The sequence below is a fragment of the Condylostylus longicornis genome, unplaced genomic scaffold, assembly GCF_029603195.1.
Source record: "Condylostylus longicornis isolate FDR11 unplaced genomic scaffold, ASM2960319v2 ptg000040l, whole genome shotgun sequence".
Taxonomy (NCBI): Eukaryota; Metazoa; Arthropoda; class Insecta; order Diptera; family Dolichopodidae; genus Condylostylus; species Condylostylus longicornis.
Window position 1 is genome coordinate 9,128,696 of NW_026578009.1, and position 23,543 is coordinate 9,152,238.

A 23,543-nucleotide genomic window follows, 5' to 3' on the forward strand; every position below is an offset into this window, starting at 1 on the left:
TTAAACCTAAATAAATTTAGAAACGAGCCTAATTTATTTAGATACTTTTTCTAATATAATAGGTAAAAACCCTATTATAATTAACTAAAAAATAGTTATATTTTCTATTTTCTAACTAAATAATTAGGTATATTATCTTTTGTTGAGAATATTTTTTAACTACTTATTTAGGTGAAATTCCTATTTCTTTAGTTAAATTTCGAAAAGGTTTTAAAATAAATTAACTAAATGATTAGGTGAATCGACTATTTGCTTAGTTCTAATCCACCTAAATTTTTAGGTATTTTAGCTAGTATTGTAGATAAATCAGCAAATTTATTTGGTTAATTTTCCTAATTATTAAAAAGTAAATTCAGCTAATTTAAATTAGGCAATGTAGCTAAATAGTTTAGGAGGCTGAAAATCAAGCATTTCATTAGGTGATTTATACTATTGTTTTAGCTAAATGTTCTACTCTTTTTTTTCTGTGTATACGAATATAAATAAAAGTAAATTTCCATTAGATGTCATTGCAAGATAACTTTTTCACAATAATGTATGGGAATGAGTGAATGAAACGCTTTTATTTTTATAATTTATGGTGTTTATTGCATTTGTTTCTACATTCATTCGATTCCAAATTTTCGTAAATGCAACTTGTTCTTCATACTGTTTTTGAGTTCTGAACAGATTTTAGAATGGTACAAATTTTCATTTTCCCGCTCTCATTAAGATTTAGCAAGAAAAATATGCACTCTATAATATTCAAGAGTGGCATAGAAATTTTCTGCATATATTTTGATGAATATACAGATTGTAATGTTCTAGTTTAAGAGTTCGATCTTATATGAGGAAATTAAAGAAAGAAAATCGATAAAAATAATAAATGCAATTCGAAAATCATTATATTTTAAGAAAAATTTTAATTGTTTTTTTATAAATTTTGAAACACAGTTTTCGGCTTAATATTAGACAGCGTCTTTCTCAATGAATTTCTTAAAATTGTAACGAAACAAATCATTTGTGTTCTTAATATGAAAAAATTTTTTTTTTTTCAAAATCAGAAGTTTTTATGAATTAGGTTTTCGCAGGGCTCATTTTCACAATTATGTTCCAAAAAAATTGTAAAACTCGCTGAAATTTTTTCTATATCACACCAATTATCAAATTATCATTTTTATACATTTTACTGCAGTAGCAAAAGTTACTTTACAATTAATCTCTAATTTTGTCTAGTAATAGTCTTCTAATTTTGCCACAATCTTTAAAATTTACTATTAAATTTGATCCATATTCTCTGCGTCATGTACATATATTGATTTAGAGACAATGTGCTTCCTTAATATTAAATTTCATAAAAAATAATAATAAATTTCTACTTTACCTTATTAAATGTCTTCAGGTTTCACAATAATTTCTCAGAAATTGAAATTATTTAGAAATTATTAAAATTATTATTTTAAATTTAATTTTTCAAAAATTTAAAATTTAATATTACTTCTAAAAAAAAAAAAATCACATTTCAGGAAAAACCTTCTAATTAAATGAAAAACGCAAGATGTACTTGGATTTTCTATGTATCACAATGCTCATCTTGAAATACTTCCACATAACATAATTCCAATAAAACCTTTTTACTATTACTCTATTCTGTTCTCTAATTTAATAATTAAATTTTAAAATATTAATAATTTTTAATTTTCACTCTAAAAATTTTTAATAAAGTGTTAAAATTTCAATCTCTTTTTGATTTAATTTTTCAAATGATTTTTTTTATTGTATGGTATTTGTAATACACGAGTATTGTGGTATATACCACAATTATAACAGAAATACATAAAAATTTAAAAATTGAAATTTTAGAATATTTCCAATAATTTCCATGAAATTAAAAACGTTTAAATAATAATAATATTAAAACTTCCGGATTTTCATAAAAGCAACAAAAAACAATTTACTTTAGTTTAGAGTTTAAATGTGTTATACAGGTATAGGGGCGAGGAAAAGCAACAATAATGACATTAATCGTAGTCTACATATTGAACAGACATACGTGGTGCTATTATTATGTCTATTATTATTTTTTAGAAGGCAACACCTTTAAAAAAATCCAGGTCATATAAATTAAAAAATGATTTTATATATAATTTTTTTTTTGTACAAAATTCGGCGAATATTCGGCGATTATTAAATTTAAATATAGCATCTTCAAATTTATTGTATACCTATTTATTTTATTTATTAATTATATACATCAGTTAATTTTAATTGCTATTAAGGTTAAATATAATTTTCATCTTTTTTTTTTTTTTATTTTTCTTAAAGCAATCTGGCCAATCTATACGAAAATTTATTTCTCACGCGACTTTTGTATTTAAATTGATAAATTTTTTTTTTTTTAGAATTGATCCATAATGGGCGATTGAAGCGTTTAATAATAAATAATTTTTTTTTTTTATATTTTTTTGTGATCATTGAATTATTAGATTACTTTTTAAATATTTAGTTTCTACTTCTGTATATTACCGCCAGCTAGTCTACTAATTTGTAATTGGTGAGAAACCATAGCAAAAAAAAAATATTTTGTAGAAAAAAGTTTAGAAAATTAACTTTTCTTGTATTTCTTTGAATTTAAAATCGTGTTTTTATTTTATTTAGCCGCGATTTTAAGTTGATGCCGATTATAAGATAGATTTAGTTAAATTTATAACATGAAAGAAACACTAATATAATAAATACGTGATTAAGATTAGTTAAGAAAAATAAATATTTCGTAAATTAAGTAGATAAAATATCAAAGTAGAATTGGAATTTCGATTGTTTCGCCTCCTATGTTTCCGTGTAAAATACGCACTTTAAAAGTTAGAAAAACGAAATGAATATTTTTGTGATTATTTTGTTTTTTTAACATAGAAGTACGAGTAGTTTTCTAATTTCATTGTTAGTTCTTAGATAAATCCAACACGAATTAGCGAGCGCGTAGAATGAGAAATAAAATAAGTGAAAGAAAACGAATAATAAAAGTTTTGAACGTTTAAGCTGCGCCTAAATAGTGATTTAAAAAAAAATTAATAAATAATTTTTTTTAAAAGCCTCATTAAGACTTTTTTATGTAAAAAGTGAAGGGAAAATATTAATTTTTGGAATCTACCGAATTATTGATTTTGCAAATAATTCGATATTCTTCGGGATAAAAGAAAGGTTTGTAGTAAAAAAAAGCACATTATTATTTTTCATTGAATTTACCAAAATAAGAAAATGGAAAACCGAATCAAACGCTATAATTAATGAAGTGTCAAATCAAGAACTGCAAAAAAATAAGCATAACATAGAACGTAGGAACAATTTGTTGAGTCTCTTTCGCTTTATTTATTTTTTCTAAAAATTTTAGAAAGAGACAAATTTAAGAAATTGAAAGAACAGTCGAGAAAAAATAATAGTCTTGAGCAAATACCTCCCATTTACAAACGAATAGCGAAGGGAAGTTTCGCTTAGAAAAATTAGAAAAATTATCATTAAAGTTATTTTCTGTTTTGTTCAAGTTTTTTTAATAAAACTCAAATTTTTTCAACAATTGCATGTTTTGCGTAAATGTCAGTGAATTTTTTATCAATTCGAAATGTTGAAGGAAATTTAAAAAACATTATTATTTTAAATCAAAGACTGAAATTAAAAGGAAAGTTTTGCTATGGTTTTAAAATGAAATATAAAAGATTTACAATAATTTTGAGATTGAATCTTCGCTGGGAGACTACTGTGTAATGTCATCATGCGAACTGTTCTTTCTATCTTGCTCAAGGAAGTTCTCCTCAAAACTGCCTGGGATGGATCGTATCCGGATTCATGCTATTACCGGCTAGTTATTTTTCATTGTTATACGAGTATTGTGATAATTGTAAAAGTTTATATGCTATTGCTGGCTATGTCCGATAAAATATCACTTGCGCAAGCTGGGTAAATTGGACTCCTATATTTGAATCTACACAAGGTGACAAGGAGACGGCAATACATATTCTGTTTGACTATCCTGCTCTGGTCATCAGATGGTACACATTGTTTGGGCAGGGCTTTCTCAGTCAAAAGTCATGATAGTTTAACCTAAAAATTTTAACTGAAAAAAATTTTGAAGTTAAGTTGTTGATCAACATAGGTTTTGTATAAATACACTTACTGCTACATGCTTACACAATTTGCACTCATTTTTAATACCCTTACTAAATACTTTCAAAATATTTCCAATTTATGTATAATAGGGTAATCCTTCATTTTCATACCCATAATATCATGTTAATTTGTTAAGGTACAAAATACTTATTGATTAATTGTCTGAAATTACATGATAGGCGGTTTTAAATGTAAAATGATTGATTTTAATGTTTATTAATCATGTTTTTTGATACACGATACACATTATGATAAAAGATATAACTATAACCTATTATACTTGACATTTGTAAACTTCAATAATTGTAAACATATGATTTATGAGTTCACATTTCAGACGACAAACGAGACTTTTATCTTATTTACTAAATGTTAACGTTGTTAAATGTCATCTGATCTCTTTCATATTATGTTTACAATATTTTGTAATTTATTGTGTACTTATAGAGATTCAAAGCAACATTGAAGACCTTCAAAAATTTTTTAAATCTTCCAAGAAATCTTGGTTTTTTAAGAATTTTTATATGCACGTAGTTTTTTTATGCAATAATGAAATTAAGTCATCAATTATAAAACTGTATTCAACTTGAACTTTCTGATTAAAATTAAAGGTGATCTTTAACAAGACATTTAGATTAACATTTTAAATACATAGATAATTTTAAATACAAAAAATGAATATGTATTCCGCAAGGAGAAAGTCTCCATTAAAGAAAAATAGAATAGAATGAATTTCTTTAACATTGAAGTGAAGGTAGACTCTTCAACAATTTATTATAGTTTAAGTTGATAATTTTACTCTTTCTGACTCATCATGTTACAATTTCGAATGTAATATATTATAAGCATTAAACGTTTTCACACGCTCCTCTAAAAAATCACCATCTGGATTTCTCAATTTCCAAACTACAATTTAATGATGCTAAACAATTACAATTTTAAGGCTAATTTACTAAACTATTACCTGAAAGCTCTCACTACAATACAATACTGCATTATCAAATTTATTTACGGCACCTATCCTATATAAAGTAAAAAGAAACTTATGTTAAATTTCTACCAATTATTTTTCCTATTGTTCCTGTTTTTCCAATTTATTCCTATAAATAATATAGGAATAATAAATTTATTCCTTTATTTCCAATTATTTTGTTATCCTATACCGGCACAGAAGAAAGAGCTAAGATTTTGAACAAAGATCATGCCTTAATAAAGTCCAAACAGCGTTAATGGTCTTTAAATCGAGGATAGAATATTTTTCCAACGATAGTTTTTTTTTCTACAAACTCATATTCCTTTTCTTTTAACCAAATAAACCAAAATTTTGCTTTAGAAATGAACATATTCGTCACTTTATAATTTGCAATACCTTCTAACCGCTAAAACTCCATCACTTCAACCGGAACCTATATGATTAGCGACTAATTTCGGTACTAATTATTTTTTAAAAAATTTTAATTTGTTTATTTCATTTTTGCATTACTGCTTTGACAATTTCAAAATGAGGTTTCAGTCAGTATTTAAAACAGATGCAGATAACAATGTCAATGCGTGCAGCTCTTATTAAAGGTATGGATGTTATTAGTAAATTTGCGTACATTTTTAAATAACATATCTCTTTACTAACATAACGAATACTTACACGAATTCAACTTTTAATTATTAAAGACAAAATAACCTGAACTGATCCGAGAAAATCTATTTCAAATTAAAAAAAATTTATACAAATTCTACAGGGAATTTATTTTCATGTTAATTACATTCTTATTAATAATATAAATTAAATTCTATAAAATATTAAATATAATCAGTTTGTTATTAAGCTAATTCAAAATATGTATAGGTTATCAAAGCCAAAAATCTAGTAAAATAAAATAAAACAGCCAATTATCTGACCTATAATCGAACGCATTCAAAATATAAAGAAGTCAATTTATTATTATAAAAAAAAACATGGTAATTTTAAAAAAAATATTTATTTTTTTTTTATTTCAAACTAATATAGTGAATAAAGGTTAAAATGTCAGTCCAATGAAATTTGTATCATATACTAAAGCTATTTAGTCGCTACAACACTAGAAAACCTGTGAGCAAATTTCGAAAACGACAAACTCATAAATGTTTTCAAAATATTTTAACAGAAACATTTTTTTATTCCCTTATTTTAAATATCGAATCAGTCCAATTGTTTGTGCAGGCTGTAATATGTACTTCATAATTCCTTGAATGCGACTGACTCTCATATTTCCGGAAAGAAAAATTGATTTGGAAAATCTTTTAAAATTACAAGATCAGAAATTATTCAAAAAGTTAATTCACTGTTAAAATCAAAAATCTATTTTTAAGAATTAATTGGGAAAGATGAAACCGGTTTTGACACAACAGCTAGATACAGAAAATGCAATTACCAGGGTATTTATTGTACATCAATAATATATAATTCTATGATTGCAGTTTTACTAAATACTATTTGGTAAACTCAAAACTTTAGTCAAATTATTTGTATAAGACTTTTAAGAGAATTTTAATTTTTAAACAATAACCTACTTTTCGCAAAAAAAAAAAATTAATTCTAACTAATTTACAATATTACGGCAACCTTTTCCAAAAATAACGCAATCTATTAACACCAACTATTTCAATTCGTAATACGAATTTTTATTTACATTACGTACATACATATATATTTATTTTTGTTATATGATAATTATAATAGTTTACATTAATTATTTGTTTTCGAAGACCAAATATGTACATATGTATATAAAAATAATTTACTTATCCATACATACATATGTATGCATATGTGTTAAAGTATGCCTCACTATCTCACACAAAATGACTTAATTTATTTTCAAAAGCGCCATCTGTTACCCAATTATAGTAAAACATAATGTTTATTTTATTATAACATTAAAATTAATAATAAAAACCAATTTTTACCGTAATTTGTTTAAATCACTAATAAAAATTGTTGACCATCGCATGACATTCGCAATTAATTATAATATGTACGTGGGTTGCGAAAATTTCATCTCTTTTGTTTTTTTTTTCTTTAATACCGGCAAATTTTTTACTCGTATTCGTAAGCGCTATGCGCTACTACGTTTTATAACGCCACTTTATTTTTATGATTGTAAATCTAAATATTTTGTAATATTATTGTATACATGTCATTTTTCGTTCATAATACTCAAATTTTATTTTGCAATTTCGTGAAAGATATTTTACTCACCTTTTTAATAATTTTTTATTTACTTTCAAGTCAGAATTTTGGGTTTTTTCAAATAGATACATATATAATTTTGCCAATAATATTTTCTACTAAATTCTCTTATATATGTGGGAGAATATAAGAGATCGACGGAATTTTTCATTTTGAAAAACAAAGTTAATGATAATTAAATTTTTTATAGGCTTTGGGAAAAACGATATACGAAATACAAACAAATTCTCCTCACTCAAAAATTACATTTTACAAACATTTAATACTCATTCAGTTTCTTGTCACTCGACGAGTAAAAAAAGCGAGATCCATATAATCAAACCCTTAATATCACTTACCAATTTCAAAAGGGTTTGAAACAAATTGAATCAAATGTGCAAGACTATCGGTTTATAAGAAACCCGAAATCCAATAGTAATTTTAAAGATAATCCATATAGAACTCATAGAACTCATTTTTCTCTACAAAATAACACAAAAAAATTTTTTATTAAGGCAATCTTTGAATACATATAATACATTACATATTGTTACCGAAATACAGTAGCCAAGTCGAATATTTTACTTTCTATCTATGATCTTAGATCTCTACCATTTTACCTTTTCATAAGGGCAATTTGTATGTATTAATTTTATGGGTGTCATTTGACGTATCAAAAAAACAACGCTCCTCAAAGTAGGTCGGACCAATTAGTTTCTATTTTCACTTTTATTTTGATTTCTTGTTTATGTGTTGTTTCTGTTTTCTTCTCAATTACAGTTGAATGGTGTTTATTTCGGTGTTTTGAATCACTTAAGTTGTCGTCCATTCACCTTTTTCATATTTTTTTCTTTTTGGAAATTTCGTATTTCTCTTTAAGTTTTTGTTTTCTTTATTTTTTATTTTGTTTACTTCATTTTTTGCATAATTTTATTGACAATTTCAAAATGACGTTTCAATATCAGTTAAAGGGTATTTTATTAAAAAAAAACTTCATTTATTATTCTTTTATTTTTATAACAAAATTATCAGTCGAATAGCCAAAACAATTAAGAAAAAAAAAACACAGAAAATTAAACAACAAATTGCTAAAAAAACGTAAATAAAAAAATTTATGAACGCCTTAAAATAACACTTTAACAGTTATGATTTACAAAAAAAAAAATTTACAGTTACAGATCGTTATTAAACAGATTTTCCGTACGAATACGATATATGTGTTTTCCATTTGATATACAAAATATAAATTTGAAAAATGTAAGCACGTAGACCTTATGCGTAAAAAACAAACCCGATTGATAGTGTGAATTGTGTTACAATTCTACACTCGTATATTTTGAATTTAGAATTTTTTTTTTCTGTTTTTGTTTTATTCAATGCGATGGAGTTAAAAAAATAAAACGACGCTAAGGTTTATCATGATTTCCGGTCATTAATAATCTTAGAAACTTTGATTATAAATATTATTATAACATTTTTACATACGAGTTATAATAGTTTTTGCTATTATAATATAGAAATAAAATTATTTACACTTTGCGAAAACGTAAGGCGCCACTGCATTTAATACTTAATTAAATACTTACATACATATATATATATATGTCATAATAAGTCTGAATGGCGTTATGACTTTAATTCCCAAATATAAAATCGAGATTCAAAAAAAAATATGTATAAATAAATTTAGAAATTTTTGTCTAAGCTGAATAGAATTTAAGAATCACGTAAAGGCTCACACAGACCATGTAAAAAATAACAAACAGTTTGATTGCTTAATTGCATACGATCATACAGAACTGTATGATATAGAATTCATATAAGCAATCAAACAGTTGCAAACTAAAAATTACATGTCTGTTTGCTCAATAAGCGAGATATAAAACAGGCAGATTATAAAACTTGAAGTGTACGATTATTTGCATAAAAATGATACAAGGAAAGTGATTCCATTGATTATATAATTTAAAAGTCACTCGCATTAAATTTTCATATACATGTGTATGCAAAACGAACTCTCAAATTACTACATTTGTCAGATAATACACCGTCAAACTACTATATTTATCTGTCAAATTACTACTGTAAATGCAACTAATGTTCTGTCAATCTAATATTTTCATTTACTGTCTCCCGCAATCCGGTTGTTATAAATATATTTTAATTGTTAAAATTATTCACCTAATACACAGTCAAGTCATTTAATCAACATTTCTATAACGAAATTGTTAATTAACCCCTTAATTCTTCGGTGTACTTAGTGAATTTTTTATAAAGTAAACAATTAAATGGGGACCTCAAACGAATTTACATAGAAATAAGTATGAAATTTTTTTAATAACTTGAAAATTTTGAAATATGAAATTTCATTTAATATTTTAATTATTTGTTTCTATTTTTGGATTAAGCTCTGCTTTTCTCTTGATAAAGATGACAGATATACTAGCCATTATTTCAATAGAAAATTTTGTAATTTTAATTAGTCTTGTTGATAGGTGTAATAGTACTGTTATCAGATTTATTACAAGCAAAGTTCAATGTTCAAACAACAAATGTAACTGGAAAATTTTTCAATTTATAATAAATAAATCACGTAATATTACATGTAAAATATCGTCAACTACACCTCTTTCGAGAATTTTTTCTAAGAGTCTGAATTAAACTGAAAAATAATATGAAAAAAAAAATCCGCGTAAATATTAGAAGAAGGCACATAAAAATGAGGAACAGTTTCGGGAAAAATTTCACTTGGTTGAAGCGTTTGGAGAACCCGTCAGAAAAAAGTCAGAATTGTTCGATTTTGTGAAATCAATCAACAGAAGTATTGAGAAAAATTCGAAAAAGGGGTTAAGCTAAGGCGCGTCTGCAAAACTATAGGCAGAAGCGATACAAAAAGCTATTGTAATGAGAAACAATAGAGAGACATTTAGGTTATCACCAAGAGATTTTTATTGTACATGGAGGTATTACACATGTTTTGGTGTAACCTGGACCTTTAGTCCATTTTCCGAAAAATGTTTCAAATATTTAAAAAAACTAACCCAAGTCACTATGATGCTGCAAAAACAAAACCAACTTTGCCATGTATGAGAGTCGAAAGTCAAAACCATTCTGTGTTGTTCCCACTAAAATCGTGTTTTGGACTGTGTCTAAACCAATTTTTTTATTTATCATTTTTTCCCATCGAAAAATTATGCTTTTAAAATTTTTAAACTATGCGCTTGTACGAATTTCGAACTCAGATATCCCAATATGAATGTGTTAAATGCTTTTAAATGCAAATAAATTTTATATTTTTCGTACAACTTACAAATTTCACAATATTTTCAATTATATTTCACAATTGTGAAAAATTTCTTTAACCTATCAAAATTAAATTTTAAAATGCTACAGTTACGAAGAATTCATATACTATGTAGTGGAAATAACAACATTACTAAATTAGATTTCTTGACATAGTTTTTGATTTCAATTACAAAAATAACAAATTCGTTGCATTCACTCTTCTTTCTCTTTGAAACTATAAATCCACGTCTATATTTTGAACTAAATACTTAAAGTAGACTATTTGTAATATTTACATTGCGATTGCACCCAGTCTATTTTGTTCAGCGTACTATTAAAATTTAAATTGAAACGAAAAATCTATAAATAATATTTAAATACAAAAATAAAAAAGCAAAAAAAAAAAATTTAAAAAATACTACAAGTAGCAGAAAATTTTTACTATACCTATTGAATTTCAATATCAATATTATTGTTAAATTTTTAACCTCTCAGCATTCGTTGAGGCTCTTATCAACAGCATTGTTTCAAAATAAGAAAACCAAAAATATACATATATACGTATTTATGTACATATACATATGAAAATTACGAATATGAAAATACAAAAATAATATTCAGAAAATCAGTATGAAAATTGGCTCAATCCTGGCAATTATAGGGCAATTTTTGGGTAAGGAAGTCAAATTTTTAAAATTCGAAAATATCAAATATTTGAAATCAAATAGCGGCCCAAATTGATCAATGCCGTAACTATTACAAAAATACATAATATTATAAAAGTAATTTGAAGTAGTGAAAAAGCCCATTTTTAAAATATACCTATTTTACCCCCCTCCCCGTTCGAAGGGATACATTTTTAGAGAGCAGCCCCATTTAAATGAAATAGAATTACCTCACCGTATCAGACCCAACAAATCAATAGGATGTCATTAGCATGTTTCACATTGCTCATCCTAAAAATATGCAATATTGTTAGTAGATTTTTAAAAATATAATTTTCATTTGCTCAATGGAAAATAGCTTCTTCACAAATCATTGGCTTGATTGTAAACTATTATATATGAAAAGCTGGCAATATTCAACGAAAATTTTATTATTGACCATAACCAGATTTTAAGTTAACCATAAACAGAATTTTCACAGAAAAAAATGACAATATGCACCTAAATGAGATCGAAAACAAAAGCATTTAAATGGTCGAAAATTATCACAATTAGATGAACGTAATGAAACATCTATTTTGACTTTTGAAAGCTTCAGAGCGTCGCGTATATGACAAAAATTAAAAGTTCACTTAAAATGTCAAAAATATTTTTTGTACATATTTTCAAAACTCACCCTAAAAACCTAATCATCCCAACACAATACCTCCAAAAATTTTATCAGTTGTTTTAAAATTCGATTTCTTATTTAATTTCTTTTTTTCTTATTTTATTTTCTAGACCAATTTTTTATATAGCTTTAAATCTTTACAATTTTTTGAAAAAGCAACGAAAAAAGAATCAAAATATTTTTAATCTTCCCTAGTATACGTTGAATTTGAACTAAATAAAACGTTTCTGGTTACTTGTATTAAATTTTCAAAAAAAAAAAAAAAAAAAAAAATTAGAAAAAAAAATAAAAATTTTATAAAATAGACTTACTTTTGTGCACGTATACCCACGAACACACATTTTTATACATAAAATATATTTTCATATCAATATATTAAAAATTAGAGTAATTAAAATTAACGAGATTAGTATACAACAATCGCTGTTTGGAAAAGCATCATATTCAAACTATAATCATTAAATTACGAAAAAAAAAAAATTTATAGAAAACGTGAAAATATCGGCGTGATTTTTATATGCAAAAACAAAAAAAACACTAAAACTTTCTTTTTATTTTATTTTTTTTTTATTATTTTTACATAATTTTAATCAAAATCCAAAAAAAAATTAATATGAAATTCAAAAATTATTTGATTAATAAAACTGCTCTAATAATATCATCAATAATCTTTATTAATCTTTTGAATATAACAAATGCACGCTATTATTTTGTTGAAGATGTTTGCGCCAATTCAATATGCCGTCGATTAAATTCTGATACAACTGGCAACGATAAATCTGATATATTCTTATCAATTAAAAATCAAAATGAACAAAATCAATACATCAATATTACGGAATTACGTATCGAAAATTCAAATTTACAAATAATACCAAGATTATTATTTACAATATTTTTACAATTGGAAACCTTATATGTTGTCAATCAAAATGTAACAAGATTAAATAATTTTAGTTTTAGTATGGCAAATAAATTAAAAAACTTATATTTACAACATAATGGTTTAACACATTTAGAAAATGCTGTATTTGTTAAAACACCTAACCTTAAAAATTTATGGTTAGATAATAATCATATATCAACATATGATAATAATCCATTTTATAAATTAAATAAATTAGAATTATTATCGATAACAAATAATGAATTATATGAAATAAAATTGGGTTTATTAAATCCATTAATTGAATTAAAATTATTAAATTTATCATATAATTTAATTGATAAATTAGAAAATGGTATATTTATTGAAAATTATAATATTGAAAATTTATATATTGATAATAATCAAATAAAAACATTAAATATTAATTTATTTAGTAATATGTCAAAATTATATATACTTAGTTTAAAAAATAATATAATAAATGAATTAAAATTGGGTATATTTGATAATTTGCCAAATTTAAGAAAATTAAATTTATCAAATAATAAAATAAGAATATTAGAAAAAAATTTATTTAAATATTGTATAAAATTAGAAGAAATCGATTTACATAAAAATGATATAAAATTAATTGATACAACAATATTCGATACAATACAATCAATTCAATATTTAAATATATCAGAGAATCCAATTGGACAAGATACAGATGGTAAATTAACATTAAAATTTAATTATATTAAATATTTTGAAGCTGTTTCATGTAAATTAAAAAAATTTCAATATGATGGTGCCATTGAAATAATGAATTTAACATGTAATCAAATTGAAGATATATCACCGAAAAATTTCAAATCACCCGATTTAAAATATTTAGAAATACGAAATAATTCACTACAAAATGCTAAATATGTTGTAAAACCATTTAGAGAATTGATAACATTGGACTTGTCATTTAACCCTTTGAACTATACAACATTACCGAATGCCCTTAGAGATATCCATAAATTAGAAAAATTAGTACTACAGGGTACAAATAAAACGAATTTTTCAAAAGAATTATTAGATATTATTGAAAAATTAGAGATATTAGATATATCAAATAATCCGAATGATGAAATTGATAAAGATTTATTTGAAACAAAAATAAGGGTTATAATTATTTAAAGAAAGAAATTATTAATAAACGAGGTCATCAGCGCCACCATATTTGTTTTGAAATTTAAAAATGGATGAATTTTGAATTAAAACAAAAAATATTAATAATTTTTAACGAAAAATTAATTAATAAATAAATTCAAGGATTAAGGATTATTAATTAATTAGAAGCGTAATTATCACCATAAAATTTTTACATATTATAAGTAAAGCATTTAAGATTAAATAGACTGAAATTTTTTTATATATACATAAAAAAATGGTAAAGAAATAATTTCAAATTTTTTTAATAGTAATTAATATATTTAATATTTTATTTTAGGTATATACACATACATACATAACATTTACTAAAATATATACTATATATAGGAATGAAGAAGCCCATAAGATGGATAATTTCATCGAAGGAATAGAAAAATAAATTATAACATTCTTTACAACTCAATTAGTAAATTTAAATATTATGAGTATAGAAAATAAATTAACAGGGTGTGCCCGCCTAATAAAATGATTTTAAGAAAAGGGATTGAAATAAATGCAATATTAATTAAATTTGTTAATGTCAGTAGCAAAAATGGCTACAGTTTATGGCGATCTTCTGAAATTTGTAATTATTTTTACACTAATGATTTTTATTTTCTTTTCTACATTCAATTAATCAAATTTCGCGAATATATCAGAAAATTTAGTTCAGTTTAATTTTTAAGATATCAGTTAATATTTAAGAGAAAAACCAGTTCAACTTAGCCCATGTTTTCCTCGTTTACCCATGTTGAGCTAGTTTTGAACCAGGCTTGACTTTTGAAGATGAATAAGATATAGTTAATAAGAGCGAATAATAAGAGAAAATAAGGCAATAAGAAAAAGCAAGAAGCATGGTTTTATAGTCCAATTTTCTTATATTAAATATACGTAAGCCTTAATTTATTTGTAGAGAAGAGATATTCCAAAAATAAATTGAATATTCAATATCCAAAATGGATATTGAATATGATATATCCAAGAAAATTTACATTTTTAAGTGAAAATATGCATTTATTGTAAAATTTGCTCTTGTTTTACTTAAAAACCTGTTAAAATTAATCTATTTTTGTTTGGAATACATTAAATGTGATTTAATACCAATTTTATCATAATTAATTGTGATTAATCTTACTACATTAATTACATAAATTATAATTAATTATTTAAATTTTATAAAACTAAAACAAATTCTTTGCCGCAATTTCAATTCTTCAAATCTGATGAAATTTTATACGACATTTTCAAATAATATTAAGCAATAATATTTTTTTTTAATCATAAAAGCACCCTATATTAAAAATTAATTAAAATATACAACAATAATAATAATACTATAATAAGAAATATAATTTAATAAACATTATGGTATGTAATAATTATTATAAGACGTATATTTATAAATTAAAAATAGAACAAGGAATTATTGTTATATTGATTACTAAACATAAAAAAACAAAAATTATTATTTTTTCATATTAACGTATGTACATAACGTAAATTTAAAAAAACAAATAAGTATATAATAAAATAGATAATGAAATCTACAAATTTCGATTATATAATTAGAACATAATTATTATATATGTGTTAGATTGTAAATATAGATTTAAAAATTTATAAAGTGTTCGAATAATAATTATTTGTTTATATATTAAAACTATTACTATTATATTTTAGTTTATTTAATTTATAATATTGTTAATTTTAGTATATAGCGATACTATTATATACTTTTGTATAATATTTATATATTTCTTATATTTCTTTTTTGTTTTTTTTTTTTGTAATTTGTTTAGAGAAAATTTATATGATTTTATTGTATTTAGTATAGTAAATCTTCGACAACATTCCATAAAACTATATGGATTAAGTATAAAATTTAAATTATATATATATATATATATTTTTTTTTTTTAAATATTCAATGTTAAGTATATTTTATGCATACAGAATAATATTAAGTATAATTATTGTACGAGTACTAATATATTTAACGTAGTAGTGTACGAGCACATTTTTTTTTAAATAATAAAATTAATTTTATATAATAGTATTTAAGTATGTGTATATTATAATTTTCTATAAACAATTAAATCATATTCAAGAAACTAAATATCCGTGATTACATTAATATTATATTGATACAGAATCCAGCAATAAAAATTTATAAGCTGAATTGTGTATTAATATTACAGTGTTAATGAAATTTTCATTAACACAGGGATATATTTTTTCTCAATTTATATCTAATTATTTCATATGATAATAATCTACATTCCTATGCCATCTACATAGGTATGCCATCTACATTCTCATTTAAAAATAAAATTAAATGATTTTATTTAATTTTAAATAGCTAAATTAAATAATAATTTTCTTAATTAAATAAAAAATTTTTATAATTTTCCTTTAATTTTATATTTGAATTCTAATTTCATTGATTATTTCCACACAAATAATTTCATATTAAATTGAACCAGAACAATATCAAACTTAAAATAAATTATAATTAGTACTCATAATTCTTAAAAATAACATAATTATTATATTATAACGTAAAATATTGAAGTTATAAAATTTTTTTTTATAGATTATTAAATTAGAATAAAATTATATTTAATATAACAATTTATATTTATTTAATCACTTAAAATGATTATTGACCACTTGAATTAAGTAAAGTTACGAGTAGTACTCCATATGTTAATACCAAATTCGAAAAATGTAATACTCACTTAATAAGTTGAAAACTATGTTCCCTAAGAGGTAGAGAATAAAATGAGAATACAAAAAATTAGTAATTAGTACTATTGTTTGAAAATTAGAGAGAGAGAGAGAGAGAGAAATATTTTCTCTTTAGAATTGAGTTCCTTACAGACGCTCAAACAATTTGATTAAATAATTTGAAAAAATCATGTATAAATTAAACGTTTAAAGTCATACCAAACAGTTTAACTTGAGATTGTCAAATTGTGGAATTAAAGAACGTAGTCCAGAAATAAACTAGAATGTAATTATTTGATAAACTAAACGACGGTTAATTCGGATCAGTTTCGTATTCTAATGTAAGAATTGATTAAATATAATATTACAATAAATGTAAACTTTCCTTATTAAAAATTCATTTAACCTTCAGTCTGCTTCTCTATAATGTTCTAGATTAAATATGAAGTAATATCTAATGATTTGATCTAAATTATGGACAATTTGAAATATTATGTCTTTAATAAACATTTATTTGACTCTTATTCGTACAAAATAATTTCAATGTTAGGAGATAATTTGTTTCTGGAAATAATAGAATTTTTAAATTTTGACAGTTTTAATATATTTTAATTTAAAAAATATTTTTATTATTTTGAAAAATTGAAGCACAAACATATTTTTACCTGCAAGTATTCTTAAAAAAATCTTATGTGCAATTGTTTTGTAATGTTAAAGGCGGTATTTTCACTTCCTGACTATCGGACAACGATACTTATACCATTATGAATTTTTGCACAAATCTCATATTACTTATCAATATCTTGTTCAAAATACACTTTAATCATAGTTTCTTATATATTTAAAAATCTTTGGAGTTATTAACAAAACTTTTGCTTTTTATTATAAAACAAGTATTGAAATATTATTATTAAATATACAAAAGCCTACAACTAAACCTATACAAAAAATGTGTATGTATGTACTTAATAATTATTATGCAACATTTTATTAACCTCTTAAACATAAATATAGAGACATTTTCATAACATCTATCATAGTATGTATGTGTACAGAGTTATGAAATAAAACTCTTGAAGCAGTTGAATAAAAATTTAAAAAGAAAAACTTATCGTACCCAATATTCAATATTTTTAATAATATTTATGGACTTTTTTATCTTTTAAATATATGAATCATACATAAATACGTACACAATTATTATTTACAATAAACACAATTGAAGATTCATTGAGTCGAAACACAAATAAAAATATTCATTGTTAATATTTTTTTACTCAACATTTTAGAAAACAATTTATTTATTTTTTATAAAGGAAGACTTAAAAAACTTTAAAAACAAATTATTGATTTGAATTGAAAAAAAAAACTATTAATAATTTTTCTTCATTTTGGTGGGACAATAATTGTGGTATTAAAGAGTTCATTTATACAGCAAATTGATAAATTACTAAAACTAGAGAGTGATTTTTGAGTTTATATTTTCGACACTTTGATTGTCAATGTCAAATGGATTAAATTGTTTTAAGGTTATTTATTAGTAACGTAACTGAGACCTAAACAAACTTGATTTTGAGAGAAAGAATTCAGTGAGCAAGGCTTCGGATATGTCAATATGACCTCCGTGCTTATATGATTTAATATCTTTACAATATATTCTTTTAGAAAAGACGAAATAAATCTCTTACATATGACTTTCTTCTCACTTGCCGAATAAAATATCGTGATAGACGATCAGCCCCATAGTCTTCATCACATAAAATTTAATGACAACAGTTGATTTATTAATTTAAATGAGAGTTATCCGGTAATTTTCATGTTTTTCTACTTTTTTGTGCAAAATTTAAAACAAAATACATAAAAAATCACCCATTAAATTTATATTTAGTGGGGTTTAAAACCGCATCCAGTTGGTATCATCTTCTTCTTTTCTTTTCTTTTTGTCTTATTAATAATATGATTCAGATGGTATTAAAGACGATTTCTAATACATTATTTAAGTTACTTATATATACTTATGAATATTATAGGTATTAATTACAAGAATTACATACCATTTATTTTTTCATTTTCAATTAAAAAAAAAAACAAACTAATATTAACTATTAATTAACAGAGTTGGATTTTTTTGTATTATAATTTTTAAGGCTGTAAAAATATAAGCTATTGTAATAGATATATAATTTGTAATTAAATATTAAATGAATGCCAGCTTAAATTTAAAGTGTCATTTGAAGATTATGTGAAGAATTGAATATCTTGTTAGTTTTTAAATTTCAAATTTTCTTGTATGTCTTTATTTAAATCGCACAATAATCTGAGATTATTTATAGATTATTTATGATGAAATTTTCACTCTTTTGAATTAATCCTAATCAGAAAATTCAATCGGGAGCAATTTTTTTTTTTGACATTGTAAACAAGTTATACAATATTTTGAATGAAATTTTTAATTTATGGTTGATAAAATGTCTTGAGTAATTAATAATTCTCTACATTTTGTAATAATATTATTAAATAATTTAAAATATTTTCGATTTTGTTGTTATTTATATGATTTTGTTTTTGAAATTTAATTAAACTGTATAATTGAATTGACAGATCCAAAAATTTGACCTTCGATATTTAAGTTCGATTTTAATATTTTATCAATATTGTACTCGATTTTCCTAAATTTTTTTTTCAATTTATACGAATCAGATTACAATTGCGGCGCTCAATGCATTAGTGGCCTACTTGCAAAAATTATATTTCGAGTAAATTGAGATTGAAATGTTAAAAATTTTTAAATAGTTAAAACAAACTTATATCAAATAAAGAGAATGAAAAGAGAAGTAAAGTAAGCATTTCGAAAATATAGATCAATATTCTTTAGGCCATTACAGCTCTATTGAACATAATAACTCCTTTCTCAATTATAAGTTCAAAATAGAATTTCAAGGAGATAGGATCGGACCGCTTAAAATATTTTCTTGTTTTTCACTATTTTCGTTTGTATTTCGCTTGTATTAAATTAAATACAGGCTTATATGTATAGCCTATACATTATAGACAAAAACGAAGAGCATGGTAAAAACTTTTACATGAATATTTTATAATATTAAAAATAATAGTAACCTGACTAGGATTTGGTCCCTATATCATCCAACAGTTAAAAGACTGCTATTATAATCTCTACACCATTGGTCAGATGAATGACATCATACATATAAGTTTGGGAGAATTGTTTTAAAAAGGTCCATTTTTCATATTTTTCAAATTTTCAATAATTTTTAATATTTTTAATAATTACTGTCAATAATTTTAAAATATTTATAAATTACTAAACGTAATTACAATTGATATGTACAGTTGTCAATGACTCAAAAATTTTAATATATATTAAAATATCAACAAAATTCTATTGAACTTTTTAGTTAACTGGGTTTCGGAACTTTACATTAATAAAGTTGGGTCAAACCAATGGTTTGTATTGTAGCACTTTTCCCTTCAACAAGTGGAAATTCTGCTTTTAAATACAGTCTATGTATACCTATCAAACTATTAAAATTATTTTCATTCATATACAAAACTATTTCTAAAATTGCATAAATTTAGGATGACGCATATATGCAGTCTTTGAAATAAAGCAAAAATTAATATGAAAAGGGGTTAACATAATGCTCGATTTTAAGGGTTAATTGTGTGAGTTAAGAAAAATAATCATATTTTTTAATTTCATGGAATTTACCGTTAGCTTTTTGCGTTTATAAAAATTTGGAAAAGCTTGCGGTTTCGGAAATATAAGGTGTCAAAAATTCAAATTTTACAAATTTCAAGAGGTGATAACTTGAGAGGGGGTGGAGATGGAAAAAAATTTTCTTCTAACGAAATAAACTATTTGTTAATGTCTAAAAGCTCCTAAAATTTCAAGCTTCTACAGGCTGGGGTCTAGAAGAAAAATGACATCAAAAATTTGGAAAAAAAGGACTTTAGATAACGGTAAATTTGAACGGCCATTTTGTTTTTCTAAAGTTTAACTATAGTATATCGCGCTAGGGGAAGCAAGCCACTGCCTTTCTGCGTTTGCAAAATTTCAAAAATGCTTATGGTTTCATTGCAACAAATATTTAAAAAAGGCTATTTTTAGGGTTTTGGGGGGGTATAACTTCTAGAGTGGGGGAGATAGGTAAAAATTTTGTTCTACGGAAATAAGTTTCTAGTGAAGATCTATGTACGTATGAAATTTCAGCTTTCTATCTTAAAGGGTGTAGAAGTTTTGTAAACAAAAAAAGTGTCCACGGACGGACGGACGGACGGACGGACGGACGGACAGAGTGAAACTAATAAGCACTTTTTTCAAAAAATTTTTTGGAAAAGTGCTAAAAAGGCCAATATTTCATATGTTTTTATAAAAGTGGCCAAATTCCACGACAATAACAAAGATAATCAACCTGATCAATAAAAATATTTGAAATAAATTTCAATTGAAATCGTGAATTTTATATTTCTCATTTTTCTTTCGTAATAATTATTATTAAAGATAAAATTTAATTAATATCAACCACCAAAATTTATTAAAAAATTAACAATTAATTTAATTTTTGTTGTGCATAAAATAAACTTTTAAAATATTCCCAGGATCTTAAATTTATCGATAATCAATTAATTATTTTAGATAAATTGAAAATCACTTTAAAATTAATTTTACGATTTGTATTTCTTATCAAATATTAAGCATCACCTGTTTAATTCAAATAATTAAATGATTGTAGACAAGGAGGGTTTACTACATCTCTGTTAATTTTCTCAATCACTTTTTTTTTTACATATAAAATCTATCAAGATTTTATAATGTGTGTTTAACACTTAACACTTTTTGATAACACAAAATTCAATAGCATCTTGTCATAATATATTACGGTATTTAACAGCTTAACGTTCTGATGAACCTCCACCAATATACAAATGTTTGTGTGTGCATATAAAATAATGTTTTGTTGATCAGTGCGTTTTGTATTTTTTCACATTTTGATTTTTATAGCACCTTTATTAAAATATTAGAGGAACAAAAAAAAAAAAGAGAATAATAAAATAAATAACGTTGAAAAAAAAACTCAAATCAAAATCATTAATAATTTCATGACCATGAAAGTTTAAAACTTTGTTTTGTTTATACTACAATCCGTAACTTACAATCAATTTTAAATTCACAATATTATGCTATTTACCTACACCTTTATACCTACATATGTGTATATCCAATGTATACTTTGTTTGTATGTTGAGAAACATCACCTGTAATAATCAGATTTTCAATATAAAAAAATTTTTTTATCTTATAGTTTAATTCAATTTTATATTCCATTCGGACAAGATTGCCAGCATAGATAATTTTTGTATCTAAAGAAACTAAATGAGAATAAAATAGTACTCTTTAGTTCTTTCTTAATTAGAACTAAAAAGCACTAAAAATTCAAAATAAATTAAACAAAGAATTTTAAGTTTTTTAATTTTCAAAGCCTTGTAGTTCCAATTGCAATTTAGTAACACATTTGACATTTAATATATGTACATTTTTTATACGACTTTTAATTGTTTGAATAATATATTTCAATATTTTGAAGGGCAATATGGCCTTAATTCTTCTTAGATTCCAATAAGGCAAGGTATTATTTATAACTTGGAAAATTTATCAGTAAATAGTCACAAAATTCAATTACAATGTCAAAAAATTTCTAAATAGGAAATATTCAAAAAGTAAAGCTGGGGCTTCAAAAAATAATAATTTTATTATTCAATACCCACTAAGCCAATAATAATTATTGTTCTGTCCTGTGTCATGTGGTTGTTGGCAACTCTATGACATATACAATATATGCATGTTGCTTGGGAAATAATTCTTAAAATTAAAATTATCAAAAAAATAATCTAAAAAAGTGTTTAATTCTAGTTAATTTTATTTTTATGTGATGCTCACTTTATAAACACATTTTGATTTCGAGAAAATTTACAGGTACAAAGAATCACGATTTTCATTATCACAACAAAATTGAAAATTAAATTGATTAATTTTTAATTTTTGTAATTAAATTTTTAAATTTGCAATTAACTTTAAAAAGAAAAAAACGAATAAATATATAAAAATATTTAACGTAGCAGCACGCCGATACAAATTTTCGATATTCGATTCTGCATTCAATCCGTTCTCTAAAACAAATATCAATCTCAAATGTATTTGTTTAGGAAATTTGGGTACTGTCGATCGTTGATTTTTTTGCAGGGATGTTAATGTTTTCTTTTTTACAATTATTAAAAAATTGACATATTATGTCAAATTAATATCATATCAATTTTAATTTCAATTCAATTTTATTCCAATTTTAATACAGATTTAATGTCATGCTTTTATATGCATCTTACTGTATTTGGCCAAAATATCAAAGAAACGGTACATATATCGGAGTCTTACATTTTCTCTTTAAATATCTTTTCAAATAAGCTTCAAATCATTTCCGCACGTGAACGCCTTCATTCAAAAATTAATCAAAATTTTGATCGTATTTTATGCATATGTACATAATGTACACATCTTGTTGGTTGATCAGTTTTAAATAAACGTAGTAAAATGAGTATGTTTACGCAGTAAATTGAAATTTTTAGAAGTTTTGCTATAAGAACATCAAATTTTGAGTGTTTTGAATACATCAATATATATTAAATAATATTTTTGTAAAAATGAGAATACTCTATAATCGATATTTCAGATTTCAGCTTCAAAATCCTAATGCAAAACAA

The 23,543-nt window shown here is 23.7% G+C and overlaps 1 protein-coding gene across 1 annotated transcript in view; it reads left to right on the forward strand.

Moving 5' to 3' along the window:
• Positions 1–23,543, forward strand: part of LOC129609809 (mucin-2) — a 183,499-nt gene that overhangs the window by 75,496 nt on the left and 84,460 nt on the right. Inside the window, exons 2-4 of the mRNA XM_055521931.1 lie at positions 6,490–6,555; positions 12,688–12,813; positions 13,690–13,887. Coding sequence (XP_055377906.1) covers positions 6,490–6,555; positions 12,688–12,813; positions 13,690–13,887 — 390 coding nt within the window. The remainder of the gene's footprint in view (positions 1–6,489; positions 6,556–12,687; positions 12,814–13,689; positions 13,888–23,543) is intronic.